At 36.1% G+C, this 13,128-nt stretch overlaps 1 protein-coding gene across 3 annotated transcripts in view; it reads left to right on the forward strand.

Moving 5' to 3' along the window:
• The window catches only part of RAP1GDS1 (Rap1 GTPase-GDP dissociation stimulator 1), a 104,623-nt gene that overhangs the window by 33,018 nt on the left and 58,477 nt on the right, over positions 1-13,128 (forward strand). For 2 of the 3 annotated variants that reach the window (XM_085325635.1, XM_085325638.1), the window contains exon 2: positions 4,007-4,117. In XM_085325635.1, the coding sequence (XP_085181761.1) occupies positions 4,007-4,117 (111 nt within the window). The remainder of the gene's footprint in view (positions 1-4,006; positions 4,118-13,128) is intronic. The other variant, XM_085325636.1, reaches the window with a different exon arrangement.

The following is a 13,128-nucleotide window of genomic DNA, read 5'->3' on the forward strand; positions in this document are numbered from 1 at the left end:
CTCCGTATCCTCGTCAGTGTCATCACAGACTGTACGATCTTTTTTCTTTTCAGAAGGGCAACCCCCCCTGCCCCGTTCTGTTCAATGCGTATTTGCATATGTCTGAGATTTCAGAAGTAAAGATGATGTCTTTTGAGGCATTAACCCTGTTTGGAAAGGGAGGTAGTCCTGGCTTTGACAGAAGGAGACAAAGTTAGCAAATCGGGTACTTTTTCCCCTCTGCAGCTGCAGCCTTCTGACATTGTTCCCCCACATCTGTTCTTACCAAATTCCTGCTCCTGTTTATTTGCACAGCAGAAGGAATCAATCTCAAGGTGCAGTAAGTTTGGAGTCATAGGTATATTAGAAAAACAAATACTGTTTTATCATCTATTTTAGAATCACTTATACTTTACGCATATGGTTTCTAATTTAATTTTTGTACATTATTTTAAGAGTACTTACAGTATCTAATCATATATAGTAGAAAGCACTTTTGCTCATATTGCAACATAGTTAGATAATAAGTCTTTAAAAGCATGCTAATGTCCATTGATTTTTGAAGTGTGCATCCAGTAGGATGTGCATATGCTCTATACCATGCAAAATAGAACTGCTTGTCTCGGGGATTGAAATATTTAGATAGTCACGTCTGAAGATTTTGCCCAAAGTGCATAATATACATACACTGTCTTATTAGTGCCATTATGGAAATTTGAAATGTATGGAACTATCAATAGTTCACACTATTTTACCTTTCGAGGAGAACATTTCTATGATGCAAGAAATTTCTCACTGCATTTGAATGGTTTACTTTTAATGCTTCCTTCCTTCCTTTAATATATGGTTGTATTCATACTTAATTACTTAAATTTTATGTTTGTTCATTGACTGTGAAGCCTTCTATCTTTTTTTTAGCAGGACCAAGTTGATGAAAATACCAAATTTAAATATTTTTGAGGGAATGAAAAAGGACCTACCTTTGCCTTCCTAGGATGGAAATATTTTCCATAAATTTTCAGTTTTCTATCATTTGAGCTCCTAATTATGAGATAATTGTTTGATTTTATTTAGCAATTAATAGAAAGGTGCCTACTTATTTTTCCCTGTTCTTCTGTGACAAACCACAGAATTATTTGTAAAACACAYGACTTCTTCATCCACCCATGAATCTGATCAATCTTTTTGATCTTCTTAAAGAAAGATTCGTTGAGACATGGAGGGTCTAAGGCTTTGCACGAGACAGGATTCTTGTTACCCACTGCATTGCTTGAGGCACGCCCTGCTTTCCTGCAGCACAGTTTACAGTGTTATGGAGACAGCCTCAAATTTATTGTCAAAGGAAGATAAAATGTTTTGTATTTGAGCTATCTTGGAGTACATAGTGTTGCAAGTTTTCTTCCTTGTTACTCTGTGCCAGTACTGAGTATGTGGCTTTCATGGCAATGTAGTAGATCAGTTGTTTAAAAATATATATTTTCAAGTATATCGTATGGATGCTTCTAACCAATAACAAACAAAGTTTTTACAGTACATTAATTATTTCTGGAGCATTCCTACTATCTGGGACATGAATACATCACTTTCTCACATGAATGATGTGGAATTCATGTGCTGTTAAAATATCTCTCTTATGAGAGATTGGTTTTTCCATTCGACCCAGCTATAGCTTTTCTTCTTTACATTGTTCATGGGTAGGTTAGTTCACAGTTATTCATGGTCTTCCTATCAGTTGACAGTTGTTCTGAGCTAAAAGATCCAGATTCTGATCTCTGTGGCACGGTTTAATTATTCACAATTTATACTATAGGAAGAAAAGTCAAAATCTGTTATCGTGTCACTTTGCAGTAAAAGTAGAACTTTTATAGGAGATGGGAAAGTAATAAAGGTTTGTTTGTATTATTACACAGAAATTCTTCTTTAGACTGTCTGACTCTGTATACCCTCACAGTATATAAGAGCTTCTCTCAGCTGTGCGTTGCCAAATTCTGCACTGTTTAATTGATACAGATGTATATAGGGAGATGACAGGAAGTGCCTGTAGGATGGAAGAGAGTTAGAGCCACATTAAATGCAAGCTCAAGGGAGGAAAGTGGGTGAACAAAGAGAAAGAGGAAGTGGAACATACAGTCTAAAATTGTAGCTATTGGGGCTGCTCACTGGATACCCTGTCTCTGTGTCTTTTGACAATTCCAATGTTACTCCCTGAAAAACGTATTAAAACAACGTGATTTTTCAGCACCTGTTTGGCTCTATTGTTGGTTGAATGCCGTTCAGTAAGCGTCCTGCAAAAGCGTGCTGCAACAAGCCTGCGAGATGGTAACATAAGTCGGTACCAGGGGAAGCAATGAATTTTTTTTTTTTTTTCTTGCTAGCTTGTGCCGTGAGGCAGCAGCTCAGCAGAGCGGGGAGGGGTGCCAAGGAGGCAGACTGGAAGTCTCAGCGGGCAGCATCCCATGCAGCTGCCCCAAAGGCGCTCTCAGAGTTGCCTGCCCGCTGCTGGCTCTCAGCGTTTCAGAGTGATGCTATTCCTGTCTGTAGTGTAGCTGGGAACATGCACTTTATGGGAATAAACTCTCTGCCTAATAACCCATTCCATGACAATTTTCATACTGAAATCCTGAGAATTTGAAAAAAAAGAAAAGCATCGTACTTTATCTAGATAGGATATTGGGCTACAAAAGGGTATGTTAATCAAAAACAGAAATGGGACAAAATTCATAGCTTTGACTGAGAGGCAGAGCAGCTCAATAAGTGAGATAACACTCTCTTYATAGTATGCCTGCTGTGCATTCATTGGGATAGTTTGTATTAGCCACCAGTGCCTCTGAGGCAAAAACACTGAGCGTAAGGCAAGCTCTGGCCATGCCAGCTCCCTTTGCACCGTCTCATATAAAAGCAGGTAGGGAGGAGGCTTGGCACAGCAGCTCTCCTGCCGAGGGGCTTCTCCACCACTGCCCAGCTCCCAAGGCTGCGCTGGCAGCCTTTCCGGCCCAGAAGATGCCAGTGATGTGTGCCAAGGAAACTGCGTCTTCAGTACTGCACGGCTCGGGTCAGGGCTTTCTGATTAGTCACCAGGGAACAGTAGACAGCTAGACTAGATGCTATTTAACATTATTTGTTTTGAGTAACAATTTCTGCTTACTGACAGAGTTGGCATGGAAACTGTACCAGCACTTACGATTTTTTTTAAGAATAGTCCACTCGGAGTGAGGCTAGTCATCAGCGGGCAAACCAGAGAGACTTACACTGCAGCTGTTAACACTTATACTTTGGCTTGTGAATAAACAGAATACTTGAAATGGTAGCAGTGATACTGCCCCAACTTCTAGAATAAATGTGCATCTGTTGAGATTTATACTATATGGTTTTGATTTTTTTTTTCAGAAGAAAGGGTTATTTTACCATCTGCAATACACAACAGGACTTCCTTATTTCTAGAATATKTCTGTATATTTTTTATGGATCAGTTGAATATAAATAGTAACACGGTTCATATAAACAGTAGTGCTCGTAAGATTATGGTAGATAATGGCATAATACTTACAAAGCTGTAGGCTTAGCACTAGGGCTTTGTGAATGTGTAGCCAAGAAGGAATMGTATAGATTTTCGGTTACTTTCCCCTATTCTTGATGAAAAATGCAAGATGTGCTCATTTTCATCATATTTTCTTTGCTTCCATCCACATATAAGGATGGAAGCAAAGATACTGCTGCTGGTTTTCTAAGCCAACTAGACTGAAAGAATATTGATGGCTAAATTGTTGTTCAGTGGTATTTCATAAAGTGCCTCCTGGCATCCTCCTCTGAGATGAAGAATGATAAATATGTATTTAAATTTGAAAAGTTTAATTTCATCCAAAACCTTTGACTCTTGGGTTTTTATATCTTCAGAATAGAGACATAGATTCCTTCTTCATTGAAATAGGATCTAGTTTACTTTACAGTAACTATTTGAATTTGAGGCTATAAAGCTGTTACCAGATTGATGAGGACGCTGATTTCTCTTTTCTTTGTGTTAACCAAGCAGATAATCTAAGTGACGCCTTGAAAAAGCTGAAGATAACAGCCACTGACAGCACAGCAGATAGCTTGGAGGGATGCTTGGACTGTCTGCTTCAAGCTCTGGCACAAAACAGTAAGTTTTATAGTTCTTTCAAATTTTAAATAATATAACAAGAACAGTGGATGAAAATCAAGGTAGTAAAATGTAACAGAAAGATTGATTCAAGCAGTGGTCTGCTAGATTGGCTGTTCTGAGATTGGGAGTTTTTTAACCCATGATGTGTGTGACCTTCAGGTCACAATGACAACAGTGGTAAGTACCCGGATATTTGGAACAGCCGTAGTCCAGGTCTTTTTCGAGTATTATGAAGAATTTTCCAACTGAGTGAGGATTTTGTCTCTTTAGAAACAAAGGACAAGGATGGGCAAAAGAGCGTGGTAGGATATTGAGAGGGATATGGGAGCTGTTTGCTAGTTCTGGTTAAAAGGAGAATAATTTGCCATTCACTTTGTAATGTATTTTTCTGTCACACTTCTGATCACATGCTTCTTAAATCCAGTTATTTCAATTAGCAGAAATAGGTTGGATGTCCAAAACTAGTCTAAATTGATAGATAGTTTGATAATAAAAATGACTTGATAAGAATGGAACAAGATGTCATTTGTTCCCAAAGCTATGAAGTTTGTGTCCCCGCTGCCTATAGGCAGACAGGTATTAGAAATGAAGATGACAGTTCACAGGACTTTTCTGACTGTCTCTTCATTTCAGATGGTGCTAGAGGAAAAAAATTACATACAATTCCAATGCAAAAAATTTAGGACAGATACAAGCTCTGATTAGAATTTTTCTTTAAAACCAATGTTGGTCCTTTGTAAATAACAGTACTCCTAAAAAGTCCTGTTTCACCCTCATGATGATGTTCTATAAATCACAGCCTTTTGGCTTTGTTGGTGTAAAATATTTCATGAGTTTTTTCACAGTAGAAGTTTGTCCCATCCATATGACATCAAGATAGATTATAAGAGTGTCTGCATTTAACGGTGCTGTTTTTTTCATTCCAATTATTTTGCAAGGAGATGTTATCCAGGAGATAAAATATTTGTTTTTTTAACCAATGTATTTTTTAAATGATAAATACTTTTTGCTATGGGTTTATTTATAAGGTATTTCCAATACTTTTACTCACTGGACAGTATCATACTTAAAAGATACATAACAAGAAAAAAAAGGCAGCATTATGAAGTACTTTGTGTAAATAGTAGAGTTTATCATTTTGCCTGTGAAGTCGTATAGCTATGTCCTTGGGACAAGTTTGGCAGATGCAATGTGATTTTGACTAATGTATAAACAAACATACCGATTCTTCCTTGCAAGCAGATGACTCCTTTCTGTCTCAGTCTAGGGCTCAGCTCTTCCAAAATCTTGTCTCTTCTGCTCTCATCACTGTCAAATCAGATAAGCAGATTATTAGGACTTTGAGCTCTGTCTTTTAGGTAGTTCACAAAATATCACCATAATCTCCCCACAGTTTACTGTGTTCTTTGGGCATCAGTCAATAAGGTGAATATAACCCAGATGAACTGTGATATATTATATATCTAAACATCTTTCGAGCTCTCTGTGATTGAGGTAGAATTGGATCACTCCACTCAAAGGGTACTGTGCTGGATTCACAAGAGGCAAAAAATATTCTTAAAAACAAATACTTTAAAACTCACTTTGCTTCCTCGACTTCTCCTCTTTGCCTGTTCTTCTTCACACTTTTCTCACTTGCCGCTAAACCTAGTATCTCTTTTTTTGCCATTTCTTGTATCYGTTTTCCCTCAAGATACTTTCTGTACCCTCTCTTCTTCCTGTATAACCATTCTTTCTTCATATTTTTTCCTGCCTAGAAAATAATCATCTTATCTGTCATCTATTCATTTTCCCTGCAAGAATTTCTTAGACATTGTGGCATTGCTCCCCAGTACATGGGTTAGGCACTTCTCAACTCTAAAACCTCTGGTAAGAACTATTAATTTCCAGAGGCCGTTGCGAACCTCCTATGCTGAAACTCCTCTAAGTGGGTTGCCCTCAAATGTGATGCACTTTGGAATACTTTTCCAAGGTGACCAAAAATCATGTGATAATGTTCAGTCATTCCTGACTTGAGCAGATTTTTACAAAAAGTAGAAAATCACTATCACCTCTTTTCTTTATTATTATTATTCAAGCCTTTTAGTTCCCTGAGCATACTTTGAAATTCCTGAAAGACATATAACATGATATCCTTTAAGTCTATATGCTCAGAGAACAAAGAAATCCTTTTCTTTGGGGAGAAAAAAGGAAACATCTAGTCCCCCTCCTAGAACCTTAGTAAATTGTTGGAAGACGTATGTATTATTTGAAAGAACAAAGTAGTAAATTGTCCTGTATAATGGAGAAAAAGGTTCCAGCTTTGGGTAATTACACTGACTCTTCCATTTTTATGTAGTTCATTTTCTAGTTTGACAGTATCCCCAAAGAGGATAAATTTTGTGATACAAAGATTAATACTGTACAGCTACAAAGTTGGGGGCTAGGCACCCATATGCTCATATTTCTGCCTGTGATTTGTGGTAAAGAGCGAGTAAACTTTGCCAGTGGTCAGATACGCATCCAAAGCTAGGTAAGAAATGCTTGTCTAGAGCAAAAGGAGAGTGTGAAATCGCTTGCAGAAATTACCAAAATAGATTTTTAAGACAGCATGTGTAATCATAAGGCAGTTAAGGGAATAGGAAAAGCCAAAATGGCAAGAGGGTTTAGTCTAAAATAGTTCGGGGGAAAAAATCCATTAGGTGGTCTAGAAATTTGGGCACATTTTTCAAAAGCTTGGTGGTGATTTAGGCGCCTATGTATCAATTCCCTTTCAAGTGAGCTAGACACTCTGATATCTAAATTTTTCTGAGCCTCTTTGGAAAACAGGCTTTAGTTCTCAAGACAGTCTGATGAGTTTGACAGTTTGCTCATAGAAATAAGACGTATTTCTTCTTTGGAGTAAATTTGTAAGAATTGCAGTACGTTCAAAACACATCAGAGACTACTTGGTAAATTGCATGTAATAAATTGGTTTAACAAGTAGTTATAGCATGGAGTCAACTTTACAAACAYCGTAGTCTCTTAGTTCTTATTGGCCTATCAATATATTGTATCTACTCTTCCTCTGACCAAGCAGCTAACAAATACCATTTCCCATAGTCCTCATCCATCCAGTTAATTTTAATATGTGGATTTTTTTTTGGTCAAGTACACTGTGTATCAAGTGTGTTTGTCTGTGTGTTACATATACACACACACATAAATATATATGCACACAAATATGTACACTAACACATGTATATACACAAACACAAATATATATACACACACACACGCACACAGATACCTAAATGCATATCCATATATGTCTGTGTGCGTGTGTGTATATATATATGTATGTATGTATGAATATATCAAGCAACATTTAGGGCTAAATGATCACAGATACTGGATACCATTAACAGCCAGTCATTTCACAGAAATAGCAAACAAAATTTTACATTAATAGATAGTAACACATGAAGCAATAACAAAGCAAGACAACATGACAGAATGGCCTAAGAGGGACTTCTGCACTCTTCAGAGAGCATAATTTAAACAATTTAAAGTCAAATATCCAAGCTGAGATATAAAAATGTGTTTTTTTTGTGAAACAGTTTTTGATACTGTCAATTCAACATTTTTCTCTCATCTATATCACTATTTAAATAAATTGATTTGCCTGAAATGAATTGGAGCAGGAGAACCAATGAGCTACAGTGCAAAGATACACTATCATTTACTTTCTCCCAGATTTTTCACCTTTGGAAGACTGGACAATAAGCCATTATTAAAATAAATTTTAAAGAATTAATAGTCAGACTTTTTTTCCCCCCATTTCTTTTTTCAACTTCAGGGAATTTGCCAGGACTGTTCCAAAACCTATTCATACTGTACAGAGGGTCCCCAGAGGGCATTGGAGTAACACCATAATGACTGATTCCTAGCTAGTCTGTTATTTTGAAGGTAGAATTAAATAATGTCTAGGTAGGTAATGTGGAATATGTTTTATATGTGAAAGTTCCATTTCTTATGTCTCCACATAATACTAAAATAGCAGTCTTAACATTAAAATAGCAATGCTTTCACCAAAGAACCTTGAAAGATGAACAGGTGAGATTATATAGTAATAATTAGTAACCTGATTATAATAAATTATATATTAATAAAAAAAACTTAAATAAGATTTYTGAAATAATTATTCTGCTTTCCTTTAGTACATCCTTTAGTACATTCTCAAGTGTATGATTATATTAATGAAATTAAAATTCTGATCATAGTTCAGTAAATCAACACATTAGAATAACACTAGAAAAATAAGCCATTCAGGGAATAGAGCACGTTTTAAGAGAATCATAGAGGTCTGTGATTTCATTGAGAGTTTGTGGTGGTATCATAGATCACAGAACTTAGTTTTATTCACTTCATTAAGACTTAGACGTAGAAATACTATTTTAACTTACATAAAATTTATTATTTTATTAATATACTGATGCAACCCATTCCTGTCTACTGCCAACCAAAACCCCAAACAAACCCAGTGTTAATGTAATATTATGATTTTAACAAAGGAAATAAAAATGTATAATTCCCTCAACTTTTACCTGGATATATTGCATGTGCTTATGAATATTTCAGAGAATATTATACTGCTTTTAATTTCTGACTGCATACATGCAACATAGAGTTGTGGTTGCTGTGGAAACATAAGTTAATTTCTTTCATCTGTAACAATACAGGGACAACTGCAGTTTCATTTACTTCACATAAAATCTTTTAACCTCTCAGTATGTTAAAACAATACAAATTGCTTTCTTTCAGTACCCATTTTGCATACCACATACAAAGAGACTGAAGAACTCTGATGAATGTTGTTCATCCTTTTTTTTCTTTAATTTAATACGCTCTTTTTTTCTCCTTACATTGCTTTTGACAACCAATCCTTTGACAACCCCAGACAGGCTGTAGTGCTGTGGAACATGATAGCCCTTGTCCAGCCCTCCGAGCTAATCTGCTGTTGTTCTATCAACCAAATTAAGGCATATACATACRCACATGCTGTACTAGGTGTAAGGGTGAACCGAGTAGTTTGCTGAATGTGATGACTATTAGTAAATATTTGGCAAGCCAAAATCAATTATTTTTAGGTACTATTTGTCTAGGGAGATATTTGCATAGCCCTTCACATCTGAGACCCAGGACTGAAAATCCTGCACAGATGGTTTCTTTAGGAAACACTGTTTAGAGAGATGTTTATTCTTATTAATGCAGATATTTTTGTACCTATCTGTCACCAGCACTTCCGGCTGATGCCAGTCATGTACAACTACGTGGACTAGATAGAAGCACAARATAAAACCAAGGAGTTTAGGATGAAAGATGCAACAATGAAAGAGGAATAAGAGAAAAATACGTATTAGAAACGCTCTAAAACAAGAACAACATACCTTATTTTCTGGACTTCTTTCAGCATTCCCAGTGAGGTCAATTGGCATAATTGGGATTTGCCCAGATAAGGTCAGCTGTAATGAAGACCTGAGTTTAGATTCCCAGCTACTGTAAATCAGCACAGCTCCATTCACCTCAGTAGATCTTCCTCATTCACACAAGCTGAGGGTCTGTCCACCATACTTCCATAAAGGAAGACACAAATGCTTATCTCTCTCCACTCATCAAGTATTAATTGCTAAACTTTCTTATTTTAGATTTTTAAAGGAAGCCTGTGGTGCATGATCTGTAAGCGATGTCAGCAGCAAAGAAACAGAATCAGTCATGCACTGAATGAAATACAGAAGCAGGAAGAGAATCTCTTACATTGCATCTATTTTCTTTTAAAACTATGTATTAAACAAATGACTCTATTGCCTGCTCTGTACAATTTGGATTATTTCTGTGTAGGCATGGCTTGATGCATTACAATCAAGAGTGAAATTTTGCTGATCTGGAAGCAGATTGCTTCACAGTAATACGGAGTGAAGAATTATAACAATTAGAAAAGGCAAAAAGGGATGAGGAAACGTCTTGTCACCGAATTCAGTGCTGAGGTTCTGCAGGGTTTTGTGATTCTGTTCAGAAAAAGAAGTATAAGATTAACTATGCATTACAAAATGAAATTTAATTTTATGTTTAATATAATGTAATTCCTTACATTATAATTTGAGACTAGTTTACAAACATGATTTTGGGGTCCTTTTCTCAATTCCCTCCCTCCTCCATGAGCTGGAGAAATACGCAGCTTATCTTGTAGATACTTTATAATAATTTCTGAAAAGCAAAAAATTAAATAAAAGTCTGCAGAAAAATCCACAGGAGGAAACTGGAGGAAGGGGACCTCTAGTAGATAAACCTGGATGTATTTTTCACCAAGAAGTGCAGACAGACCTTCTCGTGCATTCACTGCAGAATAGGGAGCAAGTTCCCTCATCTCTGGGCTTCAGGCTACCSTCTGCCCAACACACAAATGTCAAATAGCTGTCTGCACCCAGCACCATTTGCGTAGGGGTCACGGCCGTTCTTATTGTATAGTTAGGAAAGCTGTAAGTGGGCTCAGATATTTTTACTGAATTTTTGCCATATTACCAGCTTTGAAATCAAAGGTCTTTTTGTTTTGTTTTTCCGTGAGAACTTACAGGGGAACATTCTCTGAACTATTTACGTTCTGCCTCTTTTTACAAGTGGAACTAAATGTTCCACTAAAGATACAAGGAAGGTATGTTTGTTTTCCTGACCAACAGAAAGCCTCAGAAGTAGATACTATAGTAAAACAACATTATTAAATACCAGCTACATTTGCGTAATTATACTTGATATATTACTGAATATTACTACTTTTTCATGATGTTTTCTGTTTTGGAACCAGAACCTATGTTATAAGAAATAAAAGAATTATTTGGTTTAAGAGTATTTTTTAAAAAAGCACATGTTACAAATACCACTTGAAGCTGTGAAATTACATGAGGAAAATAAAGAATTACATTAGATTACATTATCATCATCGTAATTCAAAGGACATACATGAGACTAGTTAGAACTTAATCTATTGTTTAAAGAAAAAGACTTGTGATATAATGAAATGGGTATGAATTGATCCATTTATGATTTTATCAGCTCTGGTATGGCAGGTTAAACAGAGAAAAATACAATAAGTCATAACTTATGCTTTGCAGCTTAGAATCTGTTTTATTAAGAGAACTAGAAAAAAGAGTAAACCAGTTATGCCCTGGAGAAAAATATGTTGAAAATTTATATACTTTATATATTAGGACTATATACTATTGGATTTTGTGAACAAAAGTTTGATTATATTGTACAGGGAAGTAAAATAAAAAATAGTATCAGTTGTTGCTTTATATCATTAGATACTAATTCATATCTATTAAGAGGTGTCTTATAAACGTGGTACCTATTAAAGAAATGCAGTTATCCTAAAGAATGGCCCACAAGAAAGGACTTTATGAGAGGATGAAGGCAAGAAAGAAATACAGGTTTTCTCTTAAGTCACAGGCCTTCTGGGACACAATCATTACAGTAACCAAAAAAATATTATTGCTAGTCCAGTCACGCTGTGTTTCAGATTCAAGAGGTAATAGCAGACAAACCCAGATTTGACAGATGAGCAATCTGAAAATCTACTGAGAATGTTATTTTTGGCTCTGATATGTTCAGTGGAAGAGGCAGAAAATGCCCACTAATCCCAGCCTTCAGCACCTGGCTCTGAAAAATGTCTGGCGTGTAACTAAAATGCAAAGGCTAGCACATGCCTTTCAAAACAAGCAGAAGAATTTCCTTGCCATCTAGCTGCTTTTCATCAACTGTGTGTCAGGTCAGTCTTTAAGAAAAACTAGTGAAAATACATGGGGCTAAATTCTTAAAAGTAGTTTCCAATTTGAAGTTGTACCTTTGCACAGATTTTGGGAGGAGGGACTAAATCTTTAAGTTTGCACATTTGTGTATAAAAATGCTGGTAACATCTGAAGGCAAATTACACCAAAAAATGTTTAAGTGAGAAGCCAAGACCCCATTCCCAAAAGGGATTTAGAAAATTTGGAAATCACTTAAAGTTCAGTGAAGAAGGTTTAAAATAATTATGTTTACATTGTAGATGTGATTGGCCAAGATGCACAATTTGGTATTTGTTAAACTACACAGAGACAACATAACTCAAGGAAACATTAAATGATACACAGAAATTTTAACTTCATGTTTGAAACTGCAAATTTAAGGATTAGCCTAAGACTTCTTTTGCATGCAATACATTTTTTCCCCATGATGAGCAATTACTTTATACTATTTTGTTTTGCCACAAAACATGTTATGGCCATATACTCCAGCACTGTTTTCTTTGAATATACTCCTGGAGGATAACACTGTGTTACAGACTTCCTGAACAACTGCTGGCAGGCTTCCCGTTACTTCCTGCACTTACTTTCTGCTTTATGGTGTTCAGATCATCCACTCAGCACTCCTACCTACAGCTTCTGTTCAGGTTTTCTCGTGAAAGTCGCCAGGGCATCTTTTTCAAACCAGTTGGTTTCCATTTGACAGCTTCACCGAGGAGGATGTGTTAGCATCTGCAGTGCATGAGAAAATGTTGATTTCAGTCAAGAGTGCTATTTGCTGATCTTTCACATTCCTTCATTGGTGCAGAAACTTTCCATCCAATGCCCAGCATCTTCTGTAGGCACCTGCTTTCAAAGGCATCGCATTTCCAGTCTTTAATGTTTTGTAGATTTCCAGTTTTCACAACCAAATGTGAACAYGGAAGTTACATTTGAGTTGGAAATTTTTGATTTTATTTTGTTCTTTATGGCTGTAACTTCATAAGATGTTGAGTTCAGTAACTATTCATACTCCTTCCATGTTTGGTGTTACTTTCTCTGATCTTCACTAGGTACAGAAGACAGAACACTTCTAGGGCAGCATAACAATGGGAAATCCAGAAATAATTTTTGTAATTGTTAAGTTCAGATCTCAACTAAAAAAATTTGCTTCTCTCTGAAATTTATCAAATGTTTTACTGCCACTATTAATACTTTTCACTTAGGAAA

Source organism: Rhea americana, unplaced genomic scaffold, assembly GCF_003343005.1.
Source record: "Rhea americana isolate MKP2758 unplaced genomic scaffold, rheAme1 scaffold_99, whole genome shotgun sequence".
Classification (NCBI taxonomy): Eukaryota; Metazoa; Chordata; class Aves; order Rheiformes; family Rheidae; genus Rhea; species Rhea americana.